At 46.7% G+C, this 19,530-nt stretch overlaps 1 protein-coding gene across 8 annotated transcripts; it reads right to left on the bottom strand.

Annotated features, from left to right (window-relative positions):
• Nucleotides 1–517: 517 nt before the first annotated feature.
• On the bottom strand, nucleotides 518–18,442 carry LOC147011555 (uncharacterized). Of its 8 annotated transcripts, none has more exons than XR_015051681.1 (4): nucleotides 12,531–13,494; nucleotides 12,366–12,406; nucleotides 10,188–10,260; nucleotides 518–2,269 (listed from the first exon to the last, which is right to left on the bottom strand). XR_015051681.1 is itself a non-coding variant. In XM_085857070.1 (4 exons), exon 1 carries the CDS (start codon nucleotides 18,421–18,423, stop codon nucleotides 17,809–17,811), a length of 615 nt encoding a protein of 204 aa, XP_085713196.1. In that variant the 5' UTR covers nucleotides 18,424–18,442; the 3' UTR covers nucleotides 518–1,095; nucleotides 4,830–4,905; nucleotides 10,188–10,260; nucleotides 17,525–17,808. The 8 variants fall into 8 exon arrangements, 3 of the variants coding, with proteins under 3 accessions (XP_085713196.1, XP_085713195.1, XP_085713193.1); XM_085857070.1 differs by lacking the exons at nucleotides 12,366–12,406; nucleotides 12,531–13,494 and adding exons at nucleotides 4,830–4,905; nucleotides 17,525–18,442 and having other exon boundaries at nucleotides 518–1,095; XR_015051683.1 differs by lacking the exon at nucleotides 12,366–12,406 and having other exon boundaries at nucleotides 12,545–13,492.
• Nucleotides 18,443–19,530: the final 1,088 nt, after the last annotated feature.

Raw genomic sequence — 19,530 nt, forward strand, 5'->3', positions numbered from 1 at the left:
AGGCTCAGTTTATTAATGATTCTTTGGCAGTTCAGTTTGTACGGACATTGGTCAATTTGGACCACATGTTAAAACAATTTACAAAAACTAATTCACAAGATTTTGAAGCAATTTTAAAATCAGCCCCGTGGGCAAAAATCAGCCCCCTCACCCCACATGACAGGCCGATCTATCAGCCCCGTCCGATTTTGAAAATGCAAGGCCTGGATGGGCTCATAAAACGACTATAGAGTGAAGTCATAAGCATTTAAAAGCCATAACTTTTATTCTTGAGCATTTTCTGAACTACCAAGACTTAAAAAGACGCCACAATACATCGCTAATAATACAATGGAATCTTCTCGAAATTATGATATAGAGCATGATAGATTATGATCAACAAAATTTATTTCAAAAGTTATCGTGCATTTTCAAGAACGTGCCACAACACATTGTCTACAAAAGGAGGGCCAAAAGGGGTCCTCCCGCCTTGAGGGTGGGAGTGCCCGTGAGTTAATAAAATAATGCAACTCACCAAAATGTATCAAATATATTTATTAATTCAAATTCACAGTCGATAATGCGTCAAAGGAAAACATGATTCCATAAAAAATAAACTACAATCATTGCTCGAGCCTTTGCTACACCAGCCATACGAGATCAACACTACAGTAACGTGGTGTAGTTTGAAATGACGATTTAACCAAATTAGAGGCACCAACAGAAAGAACTGCATCACCTGCCCAGGTGCGTTCAGGGTTTATTTAAAGTCCCAAACAACTTCCTCCAATTCAATAGTGGCTGGGTTACGACAATGACTATCAACTTGGAGGGAAAAGAACAGGCAGAGGTGGTGGAAACAATGGGGGGGGGGGGGGGGGTTAAATCAAATCGATTACATTTTCCAATTTTTAAAGACGAAAAGTCAAACAGGTATTGGATGTGGTGAAGATGTTACTTGAAGGCACACCACTTCGTTAAAATGAGCAGTGGACTCAACATAAATCAATCAGGTTGTAGTCACCAGTAGACAGCAAGAGCTTGGTCAATCGGTTTCCGGCAGAGTGGGCAGCGTCGTGACTGGAATGGTCCTGATGTTATGCAATCAGAACAGGACTGGCAAAGGCAGAAATGGCGACAGGGCATCAGCAGAGACTGACGTGGAGTGGAAAGGCAGATAATGCATAAAGTGTTTTCTGCTGGTTCACAATGCTTTCTGCACGAACTTCCTGCTTGCTCATGGTCTCTTTCTTCCTTGTTAATGTTCCTTGCATTTTCCTGATAGCTTCCTCTCTCCCACCCGTTTAACCCGTAGCCCCTTCTCTCCCTCACATTTGCCCGATTTCCCCTTCTCTCCGGCTCATTTGCCCCATTGCCCCCTCTCTCCGGCTCATTTGCCCCATTGCCCCCTCTCTCCGGCTCATTTGCCCCATTGCCCCCTCTCTCCGGCTCATTTGCCCCATTGCCCCCTCTCTCCGGCTCATTTGCCCCATTGCCCCCTCTCTCCGGCTCATTTGCCCCATTGCCCCCTCTCTGCCACCAATTGGCCCGATTGCCTCTTTCAAACTCGTTTTCACGATATCTCCCTCTTTCCCACTCATGTCCACGATGCCTTCTCTCTTGCTCATGTGCTCTATTCTTGTGCAGTTTTTCAAATACAACAGCAAGGAATAAGAAGCTAAACAGTGAGAGTGATGATATAGAAATCAAGGCAGGTAGAAAAGGATGGATCGATGAAAAACAACTAAAGTCAAATAAATTGGAGAAACCAGCATAGCCACACACAACCATTACAACGGCAGTGACCGCATCAGAAAAAGTTACAACATTCCGATTTATAGCTGCAGGTAAAGTCATCACAAAATTCTTCAAGATCGTGGAAAAGTCCAAAAAATATTCGACAGACATTGTACAACATGTCAAAATACCATCGTAAACATTTCCTATGGAGATCACGGTCAGATGGTACACAGGTAAGAGTGAGGTTGAAATCAGAGCAAACAGAGCTTGAGCCAAGGTAACAGACAGGTAATAGAAGGCAGTCAGTGAACTTGTTATGAAGTTACAAAGAGCCGTGACCAGGATGCGAGGGAAGACAATAAATAGGTCACAGAAGTTGAAAATGATCTGGGTGAAGATATTGAACAATATCAAAACCAATTGACCCAAAGCAAAGTTAATTTCAAAAAGTAAGACCAGCAGGTCAAAGATCACAGTCATCCAAGCCATGGAGCAGTTAGATCAACCAGTCAACACAGTGTAGATGTGAGTAGGATGACCATTTCATTTCCTGTTGGAAATAAAAGCATTATTGGTAAAGAAATCGATTTAAGAATTGGACATGCAAACAAATATGGGGGTTTCCATGTTACCCACAACACCAATATACAACTCCTTGTGCAGCTCCCTAAAGTGCAGGCTTTTGCTCGCTTTCACTTTCTTGTGGCTAGTTTCTCCCTCTTTGCCTATATGCACCCGTCTAATCTTGCTCTTGACCTGTTTCTCAAGGAAGTCATTCCCTATTGTTACAGCGCGGCGACATCGCATTGTTATATAATTGGCTATTCTGTCCTGTGTCTTCTGTCACACTTATGGGTGCTATGTCCCTTTGATCTGAGGGCTATAAATAGAAATTTGTCCGTCACAACTCTTCCCATCATGCATGCTATACTAATTCACAGTGTCTACATTTAAATTTTATAACTGCAAAATTGTTTCATCATTCTTAACCTAGACTTTTACTGCCCCGAGCCGCGCGATATCGAAGTATTCGCTTCTTGTTATTCACCAAACCTATCCACCTTTATCTCTACTCTTGCTAACCATGTTGACTATAATCCATCTACAATATTCACTACTCATGCTTATGATGACAAATAATAGGAAGGAACTTTGATGCAAGATGCCATTCAGCCAATAATGTTTACACTACACAAACAACTCACAAAACAAATCCGTTTCAGGGCACAGACCCAATCTCAATGGGAGTAGGGGGGGATCCCATATATGCAAATAAAACATTGTTTTAAAAGTATTTATTATTATTATTATTACTACTACTTCAGTAAATGTATTTATGGGTGGTTGGGGGGGGGAGGATGAAGGTGGACTCTCCCACAGACATCAGGGGTGAGACCCTTCCACAGACATCACAATCACAACACTTGTAAACAATCACCCATCCACGTGCAAGCAACCTTCAAGTCCTGCCAATATTTCTGTACCCCGATATCTACAATGTTTGTACTGGCAGTGGACAAAAAAAATGGAAACACCTGGGTAAATTAGCCACACCAAGCAATGGCTTTTACACAAGCTTAGCCCATATGTTAATTCAGCAAATAACATCACAGTATGCTTTGGGTTGTGGATAGAAATGCTGCACAGGCCTGGTTGCCTATAATTATGGCAAGCATGGCTGCAAGAGGGAGACACCCCCCCCCCCAATACCCCATTGACAGAGCACATGTGGTCGCCCAATGGTTTGATGAGCATGACACTGATGTTATCCATATGTCATGGCCTTCTCAGATAGCATCGCCATTCAGAACCGTTTTGATGCTTTGGGCGAACTGTCAGATTATGTTGAGAAGTCTTGGCCTCTTATCCATGACAACTTTCTTTCTTTCTCTCCCTCCTCTCTCTCCTCTCTCTCCTCTCTCTCCACTCTCTCCACTCTCTCCACTCTCTCCACTCTCTCCTCTCTCTCCTCTCTCTCCTCTCTCTCCTCTCTCTCCTCTCTCTCCTCTCTCTCCTCTCTCTCCTCTCTCTCCTCTCTCTCCTCTCTCTCCTCTCTCTCCTCTCTCTCTCTACAGCATCAAAGACAGGTGGATTTAATTGGCAACACAAATGGTCCTGGTTGTCGGCTGATACCATGGCCATTATTGATATGAAGAGGCAAGCACGATTTCAAGGAAAATCCCAGAAAGAAGGCACCTTAGAGGTGTCTATTGGGCGAAGGCTATGAAAGCTCTTGACTCTTGGTATGGGCAGCTGGCCGATGAAGCTGAGCAAGGTATTCATCAAAACGACCTCAGACTTGCCTTCCAGTGCATGCGTATTGGTCGAAATTCAAATAAAAACAAAAGCAGCAATCTGATCATGAAGGCTGATCATTCATATCATACCAATGATACATGCCATACCAATGAGGAAACACTCAACTGCGAGAAAGAACATTTTGAGCAGGCACTTAACTTTCCCCCTGGTACACACTCCCCTGACTTGGAGGAAGAGGCACCCATAGCTGGTGATGATGTCGCTGTGCGTATGGATCCTCCATCCTTGTCTGACGTCCACCGCGCAGCGATGAAACTAAAAAATGGTCGAGCAACTAGATGTGATAACATCACTGCAGAACTGCTGAAATGTGCGGAGACTCCAATTTGTGACGTATTACACTGGCTTTTTATAAATGTGTGGAATTCTGGGCATGTTCCAGCCAAGTGGAAAAATGGAATAATAATCCCCATCGACAAAGGTAAAAGCCCCCACTCCAACTGCAGTCGCTATCGCCCGATCACCTTGCTATCAGTCCCTGGGAAGGTTTTTGCTCATGTTTTCTTGAACCGTATTCACCCCCTCCTGCTACAACGTAGACACCCCCAGCAATCTGCTTTCACCCCAAACACGTCTACAACGGATGCCAGACTCGCCCTCCGTATTCTTGCAGGAATTTTAACGTCCATTAAATGTGGCGTTTATCGACATCAAGGTTGCATTTGACTCTGTTGACAGAACAACCCTATGGAAGGTGATAAGAGGCAATGGAGTTCCATCATCACTTCTCAACCTGATCCGGAACCTCCATGAACATACAACAGCCCATGTCAGAGTGGATACCGACTTACCATCACCTTTCCCCACATCTTCTGGAGTTCGTCAGGGTTGCGTTCTTGCTCCATCCCTCTTCTGCTGCAGCATGGACTGGATAATATCAATCAAGGTGTACAGATCAGCTTGGAATCAATGTTGGGAGAGAAATCATCACCAATATACTCTCTGCAGATGATGCTGCCATATTTGAGAGATACCCTATTTCCTGGCCGGCTGTGTTCAACTGCTTTGAATCGGTTGCTAAAAGCCTAGGCCTTAAAGGTCCCATGACACGCAAAACTTTCTGGTTATTTATATATTAACTTGACCTTCCTAGTGAAGAAATCACCCATGTTTTGTTTTATAAATCAAAAATGGGATAATTAGAGCAATATTTCGATCATTTCTGGTGCTTTTCACAACTTGCTATGCCCCGCCCCTTACAAAAGTTGACTTCAGCGAATTGCAGCGTTGTCGTCAGACAGAAACTCACACAGAGTGGATGACTCGAGATCTTTAGAGTCTGGACTCAAGACTAGTCCGATAAATCCGTCGTCCGTCCGACTAGGCCGAGAAATCTGACGTGCTGTAGCTTTCTTTTATTATTCTCTTTTCTTCATTGTTTTCTACTGGCGCTACGTGACGACAGAAGGAATAAAATAAATAAAAATGCAACAGAACGTCAGATTTATCGGACTACTCTAGACAATTGTGTCGCAAGGTGTGTTCAGCACACAAGTTTTCATCGTATCCGAACAGCGAGATTGCTTCGTTTTATGCGCGGAGAGATACGGCCGATGACATGCGCTGGCCTTGCTTGTGATTAATTCGCCGCAGAGAAACATGTCCGCTAAGCTGCGCTGGTCACGTCACCTCACTAAAATATTTCTGATATCGAGCAGTATGCAAGTCAAATTTACATTATTGAATTACGAATAGGATTTAGTCTAACCAGTTGTTATTGCCAAGTCTTCCTTCAATGTCCTCCCGATCATCATGAACTCCGGGAATTTCATCGCCATTTTCCTCTGCTTGACCTGCTTTGGGCTCGAACTGGTAAGGCCGTACTTCATTTCCAGCTGCCTGAATTTCAGCTCCCGCGACTATGTTATCTGACAATTCTCCATGTGATTCAGACCAAAATCCTTCATTTCTCTCACTGTCGTTACCAGACAAATGAAAGTCCATGTCATCCATTATTCAAAACCAAATGTTCGTTTTTTTTAAAGTAGAAATGAACGAAGCGATCGAGTCGACCAATCAAATGTGGAAACACACAGGAAGCCAATAGAATCACGTAGACCACCAACCCGAGTAATTTACGTGCAGCTTTTGTTGTACTGTCGCTGACGTCATGTGGGTTACGCCCCTCTCAGGAGAATTTTTAGGGGCGTTCCCGAAGAGGTTTGTTTTTTTAATTTTACATTTTACAGAATGAGTATTGTGAAAAAAAACATTGTCAGATCTGAAATCACGATGAAAAACTCCTATAGGACATTTATTAATTAAATTTCAGTACTTTTGCATGTCATAGGACCCTTAAGCCCTCATGGCAAAAACCCCAAAGTACAGAATGTTGTCATTGGTCCTTCCCTGGCAGTACCTATCTCTGGATTAGTTGTGGAGACAGTGGACCATTTCACCTACTTGGGCTCCAGCATTCATTCATATGGATACTGTAGCCCTGATGTGCGTAGACGAATCGGCATGGCCGGCTCTGTCATGGGGCAAATAGACGCTGTCTGGAAACAGCACTGGCTTAGTTTGCCATCTAAGCTTCGCATTTACAGAACATGTATCCTACATGTTCTCCTTTATAGTTGTGAGAAATGGACTCTTTTTGAAAAGGACCAAGACACTTTACAAGCTTTCCACATGCGATGCCAATGTCACATCCTTGGGGTACGATGGTATGACCGAGTTTCAAACAGGACTATTTGTGCGATCACTAGAGTAGGCCCCATCACACTCGATATTGCAAGGAGACACTATTCTCTGTTTGGACACATCCACCGTTTAAATGAACATGTACCGGCTCATATTTCCCTGGAATTTGCCACAAATCTTTACCATGGCCACCGACCCGATCCAACCTGGCACCGTCCTCGAGGACGCCCAAGACTTTATTGGTTATGCTCGTGTGCCAACAAGTTTGGCATTAGCCCACATGAATGTTGGCAGAAGGTGGAAGACCGACAGTTATGGGGGTCACTACATCCCCCAGTTGGGCATGCATAGTAGTAGTAGTAGTAGTAGTAGTAGTAGTAGTAGTAGTAGTAGTAGTAGTAGTAGTAGTATTCTCAGTCACTAGATCTGAACCCAATCGAAGGGAGAGAGCAGGAGGATAAGGCTTGTAGCATGGTATTGTGTACACTGTGGTCCTAAATGAGGAGAAAGCTTAGAAATTGAACCCAGTTTTAATAAGATAAACAATCTCAATGTTATATAATGCCCAAGTGTCTGTGCTTTCAGAAAATGTATACTTTGCTATGGATCCTATGGATATAGTTGCTTACAAAGCATGTTTTTTTTATCCAAACACAGGCTATTTTTTTCATTTCTTTAGCTCATTTTTTAGAAATGGGTTACATGTATGATTGTATATGTTGTCCAAAATGGTGGAAAATGCATTTTTTGTTTGACATATATCATTCTACATAAGAATAGAACAATTCCCCGAAACAGTACATTTCTTATGACCTTCTGCATATCTTGGCACCTTCAAATGTGCAAAATCTCAGATTTTGCAAAATTTCCCCCAGTCATAGTGAAGTTTACAAAATCTTATTCCAGAAATTTGAAATGCATCTGATAGAACATCTTAAATAGCAATTTACTTCTGCATAAAGTGATGAGTTAAAATGGCAAGTTTCAACATGGATCATTACTACATACCAGTTTCTAGGTTCACTTCCATGTTTGGGTCAAAAATGTTAGGACGTACGTAACAAATTGCATTTACCAAGCTGCTTCAAAATTACTGGTAGTTATAAGCTTGATTTTATAACCAGAGAATAAGTTTACCAAGATGGCCCTATGATATAAAAATCAATACCAAAGGCCAGTTTGTGTTCAGTATACAGAACATCAAAGGTCGTTAGGAAGTACGTCACGTTTTTAAGAAATCTGCACTTTTAATCCGAAGATGTTAGTTTGGTTCATCACAGCATGTATTTCTATGGTTAAGTTTATGTGCATATATATTTATGACCTGAATGAACACTGATCAATTTGATAATTTCATATGACCTTGACCTCTTTGTTCAAGGTCAAATATCAGGTAAACCAAATATTCTCCATATATGTGGTTTCCAATTAGTGTATAATACATTTCTAAGCCATCAGACCAATTTTAGAATGATATGAGTGGTTCCTTGATACAGATAATTGATAACCAACTTTGACCCTGTCAGAGCAATAGAAAGAGGAAGAATTAAGCTCTGCCCAAATAGATCCTGAATCCCCATGATGTTGGCCAACAAATGATATGCAAAACTTAATCATACAATGACTATCATTTTTTGGTCCCCCGTGTCCTAAATGTGTACATAATACCTTGCTACAAGCCATAAGGGAGGGAGAGATAAGAAGGATAAGGGAGGGAGAGAGCAGGAGGACAAGGGAGGGAGAGAGCTGGAGGATACGGGAGGGAGAGAGCAGGATGAGAAGAGGCAGAGTGTGCCGGGGAAGAGAGCAGGAGGATTGAGGGAGGGAGCAGGGGGAGAATGCAGGAGGACGGGGGTTGGGGTGGGGGTGGGTCTATTCTGCTGAAGAACTCTTCTGCACAAGTTATTTTGTTCATACCCTTCAGTATCTCAAACATCTCTATCACTATCATGTTCTCCCTCATAATCACCTCCTTTCTAATGTACTAGCACATTACCAGTCAGGGTAATTATATCACCCTACCTCCCCTGACAGTGACAGACACACATTTCTGACAACACAATAAAAAAGCCTCTGCCCCATCTTTGCTCTCTCCCCACTCTCCCAACCCCAAGTTCTCACATTTCCCCTCTTGGTCCCGGCCCTTGATTTATCATTGGCATCTCCCGCGATGAGGCTGTCTTTGGACCTCTCACTCTCTTACTGCAGGCAGGTCGGTGGCTTTTCTGTCTTCTACCATCTCCTCTCCGGCCTCGTCCCCCCTGTTCTGTCTGAGATACGTCTCCCTCATATTTCCGCAGGGCGCTCAAGGTCCACCAACAACCCCTTTCTGGTAAAACTACCAAAATCATGAATCACTGCTCACATTCACTCTTTTATTCTTCTTTTTTCCCACCTTTGGAATAAACTCCCACACTGTTCAATCCCATTCTTCCCTGCAGGTCTTCAAAACAGCTGTTCACCACCACCTCTTATCTTCCCCCATCCAAAACCTCGATCTTTTCTCCCCCTGTTAATCCACCCCAAACCCACCTCCTTCAAATTCCCTGCTTTCCTTCCTGAAAGTCCATGTAATGTCAATCTTGTATTCCCCATTTTCCCCGCCCCATCCCTCTCCCTTCCACAGATCTCCGAATGTCTCTGTTCCCCACTGTTTTGTCCTTCCCTCTCCCGCCCCTCTTGTCTCCTGCTACCCTTGTTGTACATTCTATATGTTAGCTCTTGTATAAGCCTTCACATTGCATTAAAAAAAATTAAAAAATAGAACCCGAAGGGTTTTTTGAGTGCCAAAAAAGGTGGACTGTGTTCTGCAACGTTCAAGTATAAAATTCAAATTTAAATAACAAAGATTTTAAAGGTCATACAAATTTTTTTGGGAGGTTTACCACCATTGATGCACCATCTTTTACACCACCTTATTTAATGCGTTACATCAGTTCTTTGTGCCTGTTGTTTGTGTCATTTATGACATCCTTAAAAATAGTAAGTTTCCTGTTTGGAATGATTTCCAATGTTGTTTGACTGCCAGACAGACAGACAGAGTAAAAAAAACAAATCTCACTCCTCGCTGTGGATGTGAGATCAAGATGAATTCAGAGCCAAAGTACTGATAGATTGCAGGTTTGTTTTTGATTCATGTTCAAAATATAATGTTACATTGAAAATTAGTTGTTTCTCGATCATAAAATGACGTTTTAGACAGACAGACGTGAACCAATTGCTTTACCCTGCTTTTTACTTCGAGTGCACGAGGGAAAAAATTATGGCGTTGCTTGGTTATAAAACCGAGGGCTCTTTTGTATTTCAGTTTGACAGTTCCAGCTGCCCCGATATGCAGGTCACATAGAATTCTCCAAAAGCAATTCTCACTGCCATCAATCAACTGATCCCATACCAATGTTTACTCATCACTGGCTTTACAGGGTTTAAAGTGTGATACAAATATACAATGGATGAAGCATGGTACACTTAAAAAAAAAATGTAAAGAAAAATAAATCAACCTTACCCTCAAGACATCTTTCTTTACCTAATACATGTTCCAAACATGTAGCGGTTTAAGCAAACTTCTTGCATCCATTCTGCGAAAAGAAGTTGAAGGCAAACATTCAACAAAACAATCCTGATGAATCGACCCTTTTCATACCCAAATACAGAAAGTTAAAGAGGCATCATGAAAAGGTTCCATTTGAAATATGACCTCAACTTCAGGTATCAAGGTACAGTTTGTTTTCAGGAAGTCTGTCATTAAGAGCTAAGTTACGTCTTAAGTTATGAGGGGGAAGGACGGCGAGGGGCAGTAGAAGGGCGGTGAGGAACAGCGGGAGGACGACCGGGGGGGGGAGGCAGAGGGAGGACGAAGGGAGGGGCAGAGGGAGGATGATGAGGGGGGCAGAGGGAGGACGACGGGGGGGCAGAAGGAGGACGGCGAGTGGGCAGCGGGGGAAAAGATGGCAGCATCAGTCAGGAAGACGATGAGGGGTGGAGCAGAAGGATGGGAGCAGGAGTACAGGGAGGGGGAGCAGGAAAACAGGGAGGGGGAGCAGGAAGACAGGGAGGGGGAGCAGGAAGACAGGGAGGGGGAGCGTGGGGACAGGGAGGGGGAGCAGGAAGACAGGGAAGGGGAGCAGAAAGACAGGGAAGGGGAGCAGAAAGACAGGGAGTGGGAGCATGGGGACAGGGAGTGGGAGCATGGGGACAGGGAGTGGGAGCATGGGGACAGGGAGTGGGAGCATGGGGACAGGGAGTGGGAGCATGGGGACAGGGAGTGGGAGCATGGGGACAGGGAGTGGGAGCATGGGGACAGGGAGTGGGAGCATGGGGACAGGGAGTGGGAGCATGGGGACAGGGAGTGGGAGCATGGGGACAGGGAGTGGGATCATGGGGATAAGGAGTGGGAGCATGGGGACTGGGAGTGGGAGCATGGGGACTGGGAGTGGGAGCATGGGGACAGGGAGTGGGAGCATGGGGACAGGGAGTGGGAGCATGGGGACAGGGAGTGGGATCATGGGGACAGGGAGTGGGATCATGGGGACAGGGAGTGGGAGCATGGGGACTGGGAGTGGGAGCAGGAGGATGGGTGAGAGGGGAGTCGGAGGATGGGTGAGCGGGGAGCAGGAGGGGTAAGCAGGGAGCAGGAGGAAATTGGGAGGGAAGCAGGAAGGTGAGAGGGGAGCAGGAGGGGTGTGTGGGGAGCAGGACGGGGAAGAGCAGGCGGGTGCAGGCGTGTTTTCCATTACTAATCAGGTTGTAGAGCACTCAATAAGTGGCTTCAGCACTCAAGCAAGCACTCTAACGAAACAGTTGAGAAGGAACGGCTGACTTGGAAAGCAATAGCAAGCTGATTTTATAATAAAACACCCCCCCCCCCCAAGAGGAATGGGTGGGGAAATTAACTCTCCGATGCGGGAAATATAATGGAACACGAATCTGATGTTGTGTTCCAAAAACAAATTTTCTGTTTTTCGTTTAACTCAAGCAATACATATAAATAGACCAATGAAGGTAATACCCCCTCCGTGCTGACGTCATGGGGACGCGGCTCCTTGTCAGATTCAGTTGTGAAAGTTTGACAGTTTAAAGGAAATTCTCTTGCAAAAGTAACCCATTAACCGCCGCTAAAAGGACAACGAATCGCGTGTGCGATTGGTGTGCATGTCGGGTATCAGATTAAAAGTTTGAACACAACCAGGAACCAAACAGCGTTAGCATTTCACGAAAAAAGTTAACGGAACGATTAAAATCAATTCGAAGCATCGGATCAGGTTTCAAAGCAAGTAGAGCTTAAACATCCGGGTAGAAATGTTACACTGCATCGATGATTTACAAGTTCGGGATTTTTGTTGTTTTACCTCAGCCGACAGCACGATGTCCAGTTTGTAACTCCCGGAAATGACGTCAGATTTCAATTTCAGTTTGATCGAATTTTCGTTTGTGCGCAACTGTCACATAATCGCAGTTACTGAATTTTTGCTTTGCCACATTAATTGTTAATTCGATGTAGTTACAGTATGTCTGAAAAGCTTCAACCGAATTTGCTGATAAGCAAGAAGAAAACGTCGTAGATGAAAGTTACTCTTTTTTTTCTTTTCAACAGGTTTCTTGTTTAAGATTTATACATATTTATTTTCAAAGATATATAATAGGAATATAAGAATTGATACTGAAATGAGAGCGAGAGATGAACCTTCAGAGTTTAGGCTTTATTCCATTTGATTGGAGCCGCTTCTGTGGGCACACCGGGGAATACAGGTTCAGCTAGGAGTACATAAGCAGTAACGTATACATGTGCAGTTAACCATTGCAGACTAATCCGCGTAAGCACGGAGTTCGATATAATCTCCATTCTCACCAGTCAATGAGCACCTTGAGTTAACGAGCATCAAGTGGACAGCCGATGTCAATAGCAATGCCCCGGGGACAACCACTCGTGCCGCAGAGAGACCTCCCCTTATACGCGAGACGCACAACATGTGATCCCGCGTCATGTCCCTCGATTCACGTTAATTCACCACATTCTCCCCACCTTTAAAATGTAACTAGGGGCCCATCTTACACACCATGATTGCTTTAGCTCTATAGGAGTATACATTTCAAGCAACGCGGACTAATTGATCTACAGAAGCATACATGCCAAGCAGTGATTATTTTGAGTTGTAGGAGCATGGAAATGAGCATCGATATATGATATAATGGGCATATAGGAGCATGAGCAGCGAGAATGCCGATAATCCCCTTTACAGATTGAGTCGTCGAGGGGGCCTTATTCGTCGACCTCTCCGGGAGTAAACGGCAGTTTCACTTGAGGGAGACTCCCGATCCTCTTGGTGAGCCTCGACTTGTGCCGGGGATGACTCCTCGATCGCTCTCGGGTGGAACGCGGCAGCCCCGTCGCCTGGCGGAGTTCCTGGGGGGGAAATGTCAGAAGGAGGAGAGCCAGGAGGTGGTGTACCGGCGGGAGGAGTACCGGCGGGAGCCAGATGGCGAACCGACACAGTGGTCTCCCTGCCATCCGGGAGCCTGACATGAGCATACTCTGGATTAGTGTCAATGAGTTCGACCCCCTCCACCAGCGGTTCATACTTGCTTTGTCGTACCGGGCGTTTCATGAACACTGTACCGGGGTGGGTCAGCCAGTTGGGCACCGTTTGACTGTCAACATAACGTCGTTGGTGAGTAAACATACGTTCGTGAGGAGTGGCATTTGTGGACGTGCAGAGCAAAGAGCGTATGGAATTCATTGCGTCAGGAAGAGCAACCTCCCATCGCTCGGGGCCCAGTCCTCTCGATTTCAGCGCCAGAGTTATGGCTTTCCAAATAACCGTCTTTGACTCCTATTGCATGAAGTCGAAAAAGGGCTCCAAACTTTCCACACATACAATACCATCCGTATGATATGTCTGATAAAGCATCAAGATACTCGCAATAAATCCGTATATAGGAGCATGAGCAGCGAGAATGCCGATAATCCCTTTACAGATTGAGTCGTCGAGGGGGCCTTATTCGTCGGCCTCCCGGGAGTAAACGGCAGTTTCCGCAGGAGGCTCAGTCTGCCGGTGAGCCTCGACTTGTGCCGGGATGACTCCTCGATCGCTCTCGGGTGGAGCGCGGCAGCCCCGTCGCCTGGCGGAGTTCCTGGGGAAATGTCAGAAGGAGGAGAGCCAGGAGGTGGTGTACGGCGGGAGGTACGGCGGGAGCCAGATGGCGACAGAGCCCACAGTGGTCTCACCCATCCGGGAGCCTGACATGAGCATACTCTGGATTAGTGTCAATGAGTTCGACCCCCTCCACCAGCGGTTCATACTTGCTTTTGTGTGCCGGGCGTTTCATGAGCACTGTGCCGGGGTGGGTCAGCAGTTGGGCACCGTTTGACTGTCAACATAGGTCGTTGGTGAGTAAACATACGTTCGCGAGGAGTGGCATTTGTGGTGCAGAGCAAAGAGCGTATGGAATTCATTGCGTCCGGGAAGAGCAACCTCCCATCGCTGGGGCCCAGTCTCTGGGCCTTGCCACACATTTATTTCTTTCTGCCTACATACACCTTTTGTCCCTTCTTTCTCTGCATCTTTCACTGTAACCATGGCAAACAGCCAGCGCCAGAGTTATGGCTTTCCAAATAACTCAGTATACCTTTCCACCTGCCCGTTTCCCTGTGGGTTGTAACCCGTCGTTCGACTGATTGCTATGCCGTGCTCTAATAGGAATTGTTTTAGCCAGGCGACATGGCTACGGCCCTCTGTCTGAATGTATGTCTGAAGGTCTCCCAAACATAAACGAAGACGTCAGAGGTGACACTACGACAGTGCCCGAGTCATATCCGAGCACGAGAGCAACGAAAGGGAACCTTGAGAACCATTCATCAACAACGGTGAATATGTCTGTTGTCTGTCTCGGTGGGCAGGGGCTCCTTTGAAGTCGATGTTTAGTCTCTCGAAGGGGAAGTAGCCTTGATCAGTCTGCCAGATGCCGCGCCAAAGAATCTGGGTTTTGAAGTTCCGGCACAGAAACAGGGCATGAAGCATTCCATTGTTTTAATATCTTATTCAACAGAATAGGGAAGATTTTGTCTGCGTACAGAAATGTGCCTGTCTGTTCACCCCTGGGTGGCACAGAGACACATGGAGGGTCTTGCAAAGCCTGACTGATTGTTTTCCCGACAGGCCAGGGAGAAGGTATCTGCAGCAGGGTTTTCCTTCAGACCAATCAAGCAATGTCGTACCTGTAGCAGGCTAGGTCTATCCACCATCTCATAATTTTTCATTCTTAATTTTCCGTTATTTTCCCATCAAACATGAAGCCACGGATCGTTGGTCCGTACTTGAGCGTGAAGTGGTTTCCCAGTAAATAATGTCTCCATTTACGCAGCGCCGGCGATGGCGTACGCCTCCTTCTCTATTGCCGAGTGTCTCTGCTTTCGGCTTCTGAGAGGATTCTCGAGAAGAAACGACCGGCCGCGGAACTGATTAAGTGTTGCAGCTATGATTTGAAGCGTGGGGTCTCCGCACGAGGGCACCGAGCTGTCGATCGATAAAACCACGGACTTACTGATATCATCCTTGAGATCAGTGGAAGGCTTTCCACGACAGCGGCATCTGGTGGAAAGTTTTTGCAATGCACTAGGGGATATATTTTTCTCAGTCATTGCGAAATCCATCTTGCATAGTAGCGAACATCCCGATCACCCGGCGCATTGTCTGCAAGTCCCTGGTGTGGTGGAAGCTCACGGAGCGGGCGCAATCGCTCAGGATCAGGCTTGTGTGCCGTTGGCTATCGTGTAGCCGAGAAGGTCAGTGACCTTGCCGAGAATACGCATTTCTGCGTGATTGAGAGTCAGATTATATTTTCCAGCAATGCTCAAGAATCTGTCCAGATTCCTATCATGTTCCCTCTGATCCCTAGCACACTGTGACATTATCCACGTAGGCAAGTGTCTTCGAGGTTTTCATCTGGAGATGATGACCAAGGTCATAACCCCGTTGGAAGCAAGCTACTCCATTCGTGACACCGGGAATGGTATCCTTCTGAACTGGTAGAGCGCCGCCTGCCTGGAATGCAGTGTACGGGGTTTGTCTTCCTCTGGGATGAGGGTGATGATAGAGGCGCCCCATAAGTCGATGGTACTGAATACCTTATAATTGGCCACGCGTTCGACCATCTCATCCCTATGCGCGGCAGGGTAGGCGTCGAGTTGGGTGAGAGCGATTGACCGTTGGGAATGTCGACAGCCATCCGTCTCTTATGGTTCTGACTGCTGGTCCGCAGCACCTGTGCGCGCCATGGCGAATAAACTCGATTTCTATAATTCCCTCCTCCAGTAATCGCTTGGTTTCTGAAGTGATGAAATTCATGTCAGCAGTGGTATATCGCGCGATTTGATCGCTATCGGTTTACGGGCCGGCGACAAGTTAGCGAACAGCTGGGGGGCAGTCACCTCCGCGGTGGTCAGCGCATTTAAAATTAGGCAGGCTTGCTTCCTCCAAGGGTATTTCGATGCTCGTGTGCTGCTTGAGGACATTATGACCCAGGGTACGTCTGCGCACAAATCACGAAGCACCAGCACCTTTACATCCCGATACGTGTACCCTTTTTACGTCCAATTCAACATTGCAGTACCTACGTACGCGGGATTGTAGTGGTGGCGGCCATGCATACCGTATTGTCAGTCGGGTGGATTACCCATTTCCTGCCCTTCACTAGCGAGCTGTTGACGAAACTTTCAGAGCTACCGGTATCAATCAGTGCCTCGGCCATATGCCCGTTAGTCGCACGTTGATGATAGCCTTGGATAGATTCCCGGGAGGCTGCAGTCCAATTTATTTTGCGAGTAGAGAGCCGCAGAAGTGGGTTTATTCCTCCATGCAAGTAGATTTACATACCCTGGCATAATGCCTTTCTTGTGTAATTCATGCATGTGGCATCTCTGGCTGGACGTGCAGCGGGGATGCCTTTTGGCACCCTAAAGCATTTACCAAACAGGAGCAGTTGCTGAGGAGTTTGGCCGAGGTCTGGGTATCCGGCTCCTCGGGTGTTTTTCTCCATCCCTCATGTCTGGCTGTGTCTGTGCCAGTGGGGTTCCTTGAGTTCCCATCGTGGCAGCGCGTTCATGAGCAGCATCGGTGTCTGTGGCTGGTGCTGCTGGGCCGTATCCATCGCTCGAGCCTGATCGACTACCTTGTCAAGAGTGGGTTGCGCTTTCTCTAGTAGCGTTGCCGTATGTGGGCTGATCAAGGTCCTTGGATGAATGCCTCCGTGTCGCTTCCTTCGGTGTTCCTCGCGCTTACGGCCCGGAAGCTGCAGTCTTTTCCCAGCTGATTCAGAGCTTGCAGGAACGATCGGTGTCTCCCAGGCTGCTGGCACGTGTGTTGAGAAGATGTCGTATGTATACCTCGTTCTTGGGCTTCCACGTGGCGCCTGCAGTACGTCATCGCTGCTTCGTAAGTGTCGCACCCGAGAAGAGCCTGTACCGCCGGGCGAGGCATGATTCACGAGGCGGCAAATTTGTCAGCTCCTCCGTGATGATGGTCAGATAGTGTGAGAGCAGAGACCAATGTGACCATTTCATTTCTGCGTCAGTCGTGTTTGGGTCTCATTCGAACCTCTGGTTTGTGATCTTGTCCATCTTTGGTTGAGAGAGCCGAGAAAATTAAATGGAATAAATTGAAATGAGAGCGAGAGATGAACCTTCAGAGTTTAGGCTTTATTCCATTTGATTGGAGCCGCTTCTGTGGGCACACCAGGAAATACAGGTTCAGCTAGGAGTACATGGCAAGAAACGTATACATGTGCAGTTAACCATTGCAGACTAATCCGCGTAAGCACGGAGTTCGATATAATCTCCATTCTCACCAGTCAATGAGCACCTTGAGTTAACGAGCATCAAGTGGACAGCCGATGTCAATAGCAATGCCCCGGGGACAATCCACTCGTGCCGCAGAGACCTCCCCTTATACGCGAGACGCACAACATGTGATCCCGCGTCATGTCCCTCGATTCACGTTAATTCACCACAGATACTCATCGAAATAATGCTTTGAAGGTTTCCATTTCAAACGGGCGTCACTCATGTTGAAGAGCAAACAACACGCCCAGCTTTTACACCGCCAAGAATGCTTGATAACCGTCTTTGACTCCTATTCCATGAAGTCGAAAAAGGGCTCCAAACTTTCCACACATACAATACCATCCGTATGATATGTCTGATAAAGCATCAAGATACTCGCAATAAATCCGTATATCCTGAAGAAGCTCAATAATCCTGACACCGAGATGCATGTGCACGTATTGCTGCCGCTGCTGCTGCTGCTGCCGCTGCCGTTGCCGCCGCCGCCGCCGTTGCCGCTACCGCCGTTGCCGCTGCCGCCGTTGCCGCCGTTGTTGCCGTTGTTGCCGTTGTTACTGTTGCTGCTGTTGTTGCTGTTGCTGCCGTTGTTACCGCCGTTGCTGTTGCCGCAGTTGTTACCGTTGCTGCTGCTGTTGCTGCCGCCGTTGTTACCGTTGCCGCTACCGCTGCCGCCGTTGCCGCTGCCGCCGCCTCCGCTGCCGCTGCTGTTACCATTGCTACCGCCGTTGCTATTGTTGCCGTTGTTACCGTTGTCGTCGTTGCTGCCATTGTTACTGTTGTTGCTGTTGCTGCCATTGTTACTGCCGTTGCTGCCATTGTTACTGCCGTTGCTGTTGCCGCCGTTGTTACCGTTACTGCCGCTGTTGCCGCCGTAACGATATTGATCTTTAACTGTCATTGCCATGAGCGGCACGGCCACCCAAGCCTTCTTGCATTGCGCATGCGCAGCTGGTGTTGTGTGTGTGTATCATGGCCTCTTTTGGAATAAACGTGTTTCACGTCTGCTGAATCAGAATCGGTGGTCATCGGCGTTATCTGTGAATGAATGATTCCGGAAACATGGTGGCAGCGAGGTAAGCACCAGAGCACGCCGACTGACAACTTGATCGGCGCCGACACGCACCCACTGACGTGTATTTTGAGCTGTTTGTTGCGACATGTCCGTGGCCCGGGCATCGACATGGGAGTCTCCCCAGCGCCGTTTTAGACACCGTCAGTGCTCCACTGGATGACTGGAAAAGCTGGAAGCAACAGTGGGAAAACTATGCGATTGTTGCAAAGTTATCCAGTGAACCAACGGAATACAGGACGGCGATGTTTTTGCATTCCATCGGCCCGTCCGCACTCAAGACCTACAACGGCATGACCTTCGAACCGGAAACCGATGACCATGCCGCCGAGGATCCAAAAGATCTTGACACGCTCATCAGGAAATTTGACAATCACTTTATAGGTGAGGTCAATGAAACTTTTGAAAGATACCATTTTAACGAAAGAGACCAGAGACCTGATGAGAACATTTATGATTATGTGACTGCCCTGAGAACCTTGGCAAAGACGTGCAACTTTGGCGAGCGATTTGACGGTCTCGTTCGAGATAGAATCATGATAGGCATAATTGACCAGAGCACCAGAAAGCGACTTTTGGAGCGAGGCCTCTCACTAAAAAAGTGCATATCCATTTGCAAGATTATGGAGGCATCTCACAGCCGTCTCAAAGAGTTCGGAGCCACAGGTGCCGAGGCACAAACCGTGCACCGGGTCCAGCAGCGAGACAAAGGAAAAGGCTACACACCAAAACGTTCGTCCACAAGATTTACCAAACCCTCAGAACAAAGACAGCAGGACTGTGAATTTTGTGGCTACAAGCACATCAGAAGTAAGGAGAAGTGCCCAGCATGGGGAAAAACATGCAAAAAATGCAATGGGGAAAATCACTTTGCAAAAAAGTGTCGGAGGGCGAACATCCACATGATACAGGATGGAGGCAGCTCATCTAGTGACTGTGAGT

The sequence above is a fragment of the Eptatretus burgeri genome, chromosome 15 (genome assembly GCF_056783735.1).
Source record: "Eptatretus burgeri isolate ZD-2024b chromosome 15, Ebu_testis_v1, whole genome shotgun sequence".
Lineage (NCBI taxonomy): Eukaryota > Metazoa > Chordata > Myxini > Myxiniformes > Myxinidae > Eptatretus > Eptatretus burgeri.

Excerpts from the sequence above, each read along its gene's own strand:
- LOC147011555 (XM_085857069.1), bottom strand. The coding sequence starts at position 18,423 with ATGGCAATGACAGTTAAAGATCAATATCGTTACGGCGGCAACAGCGGC.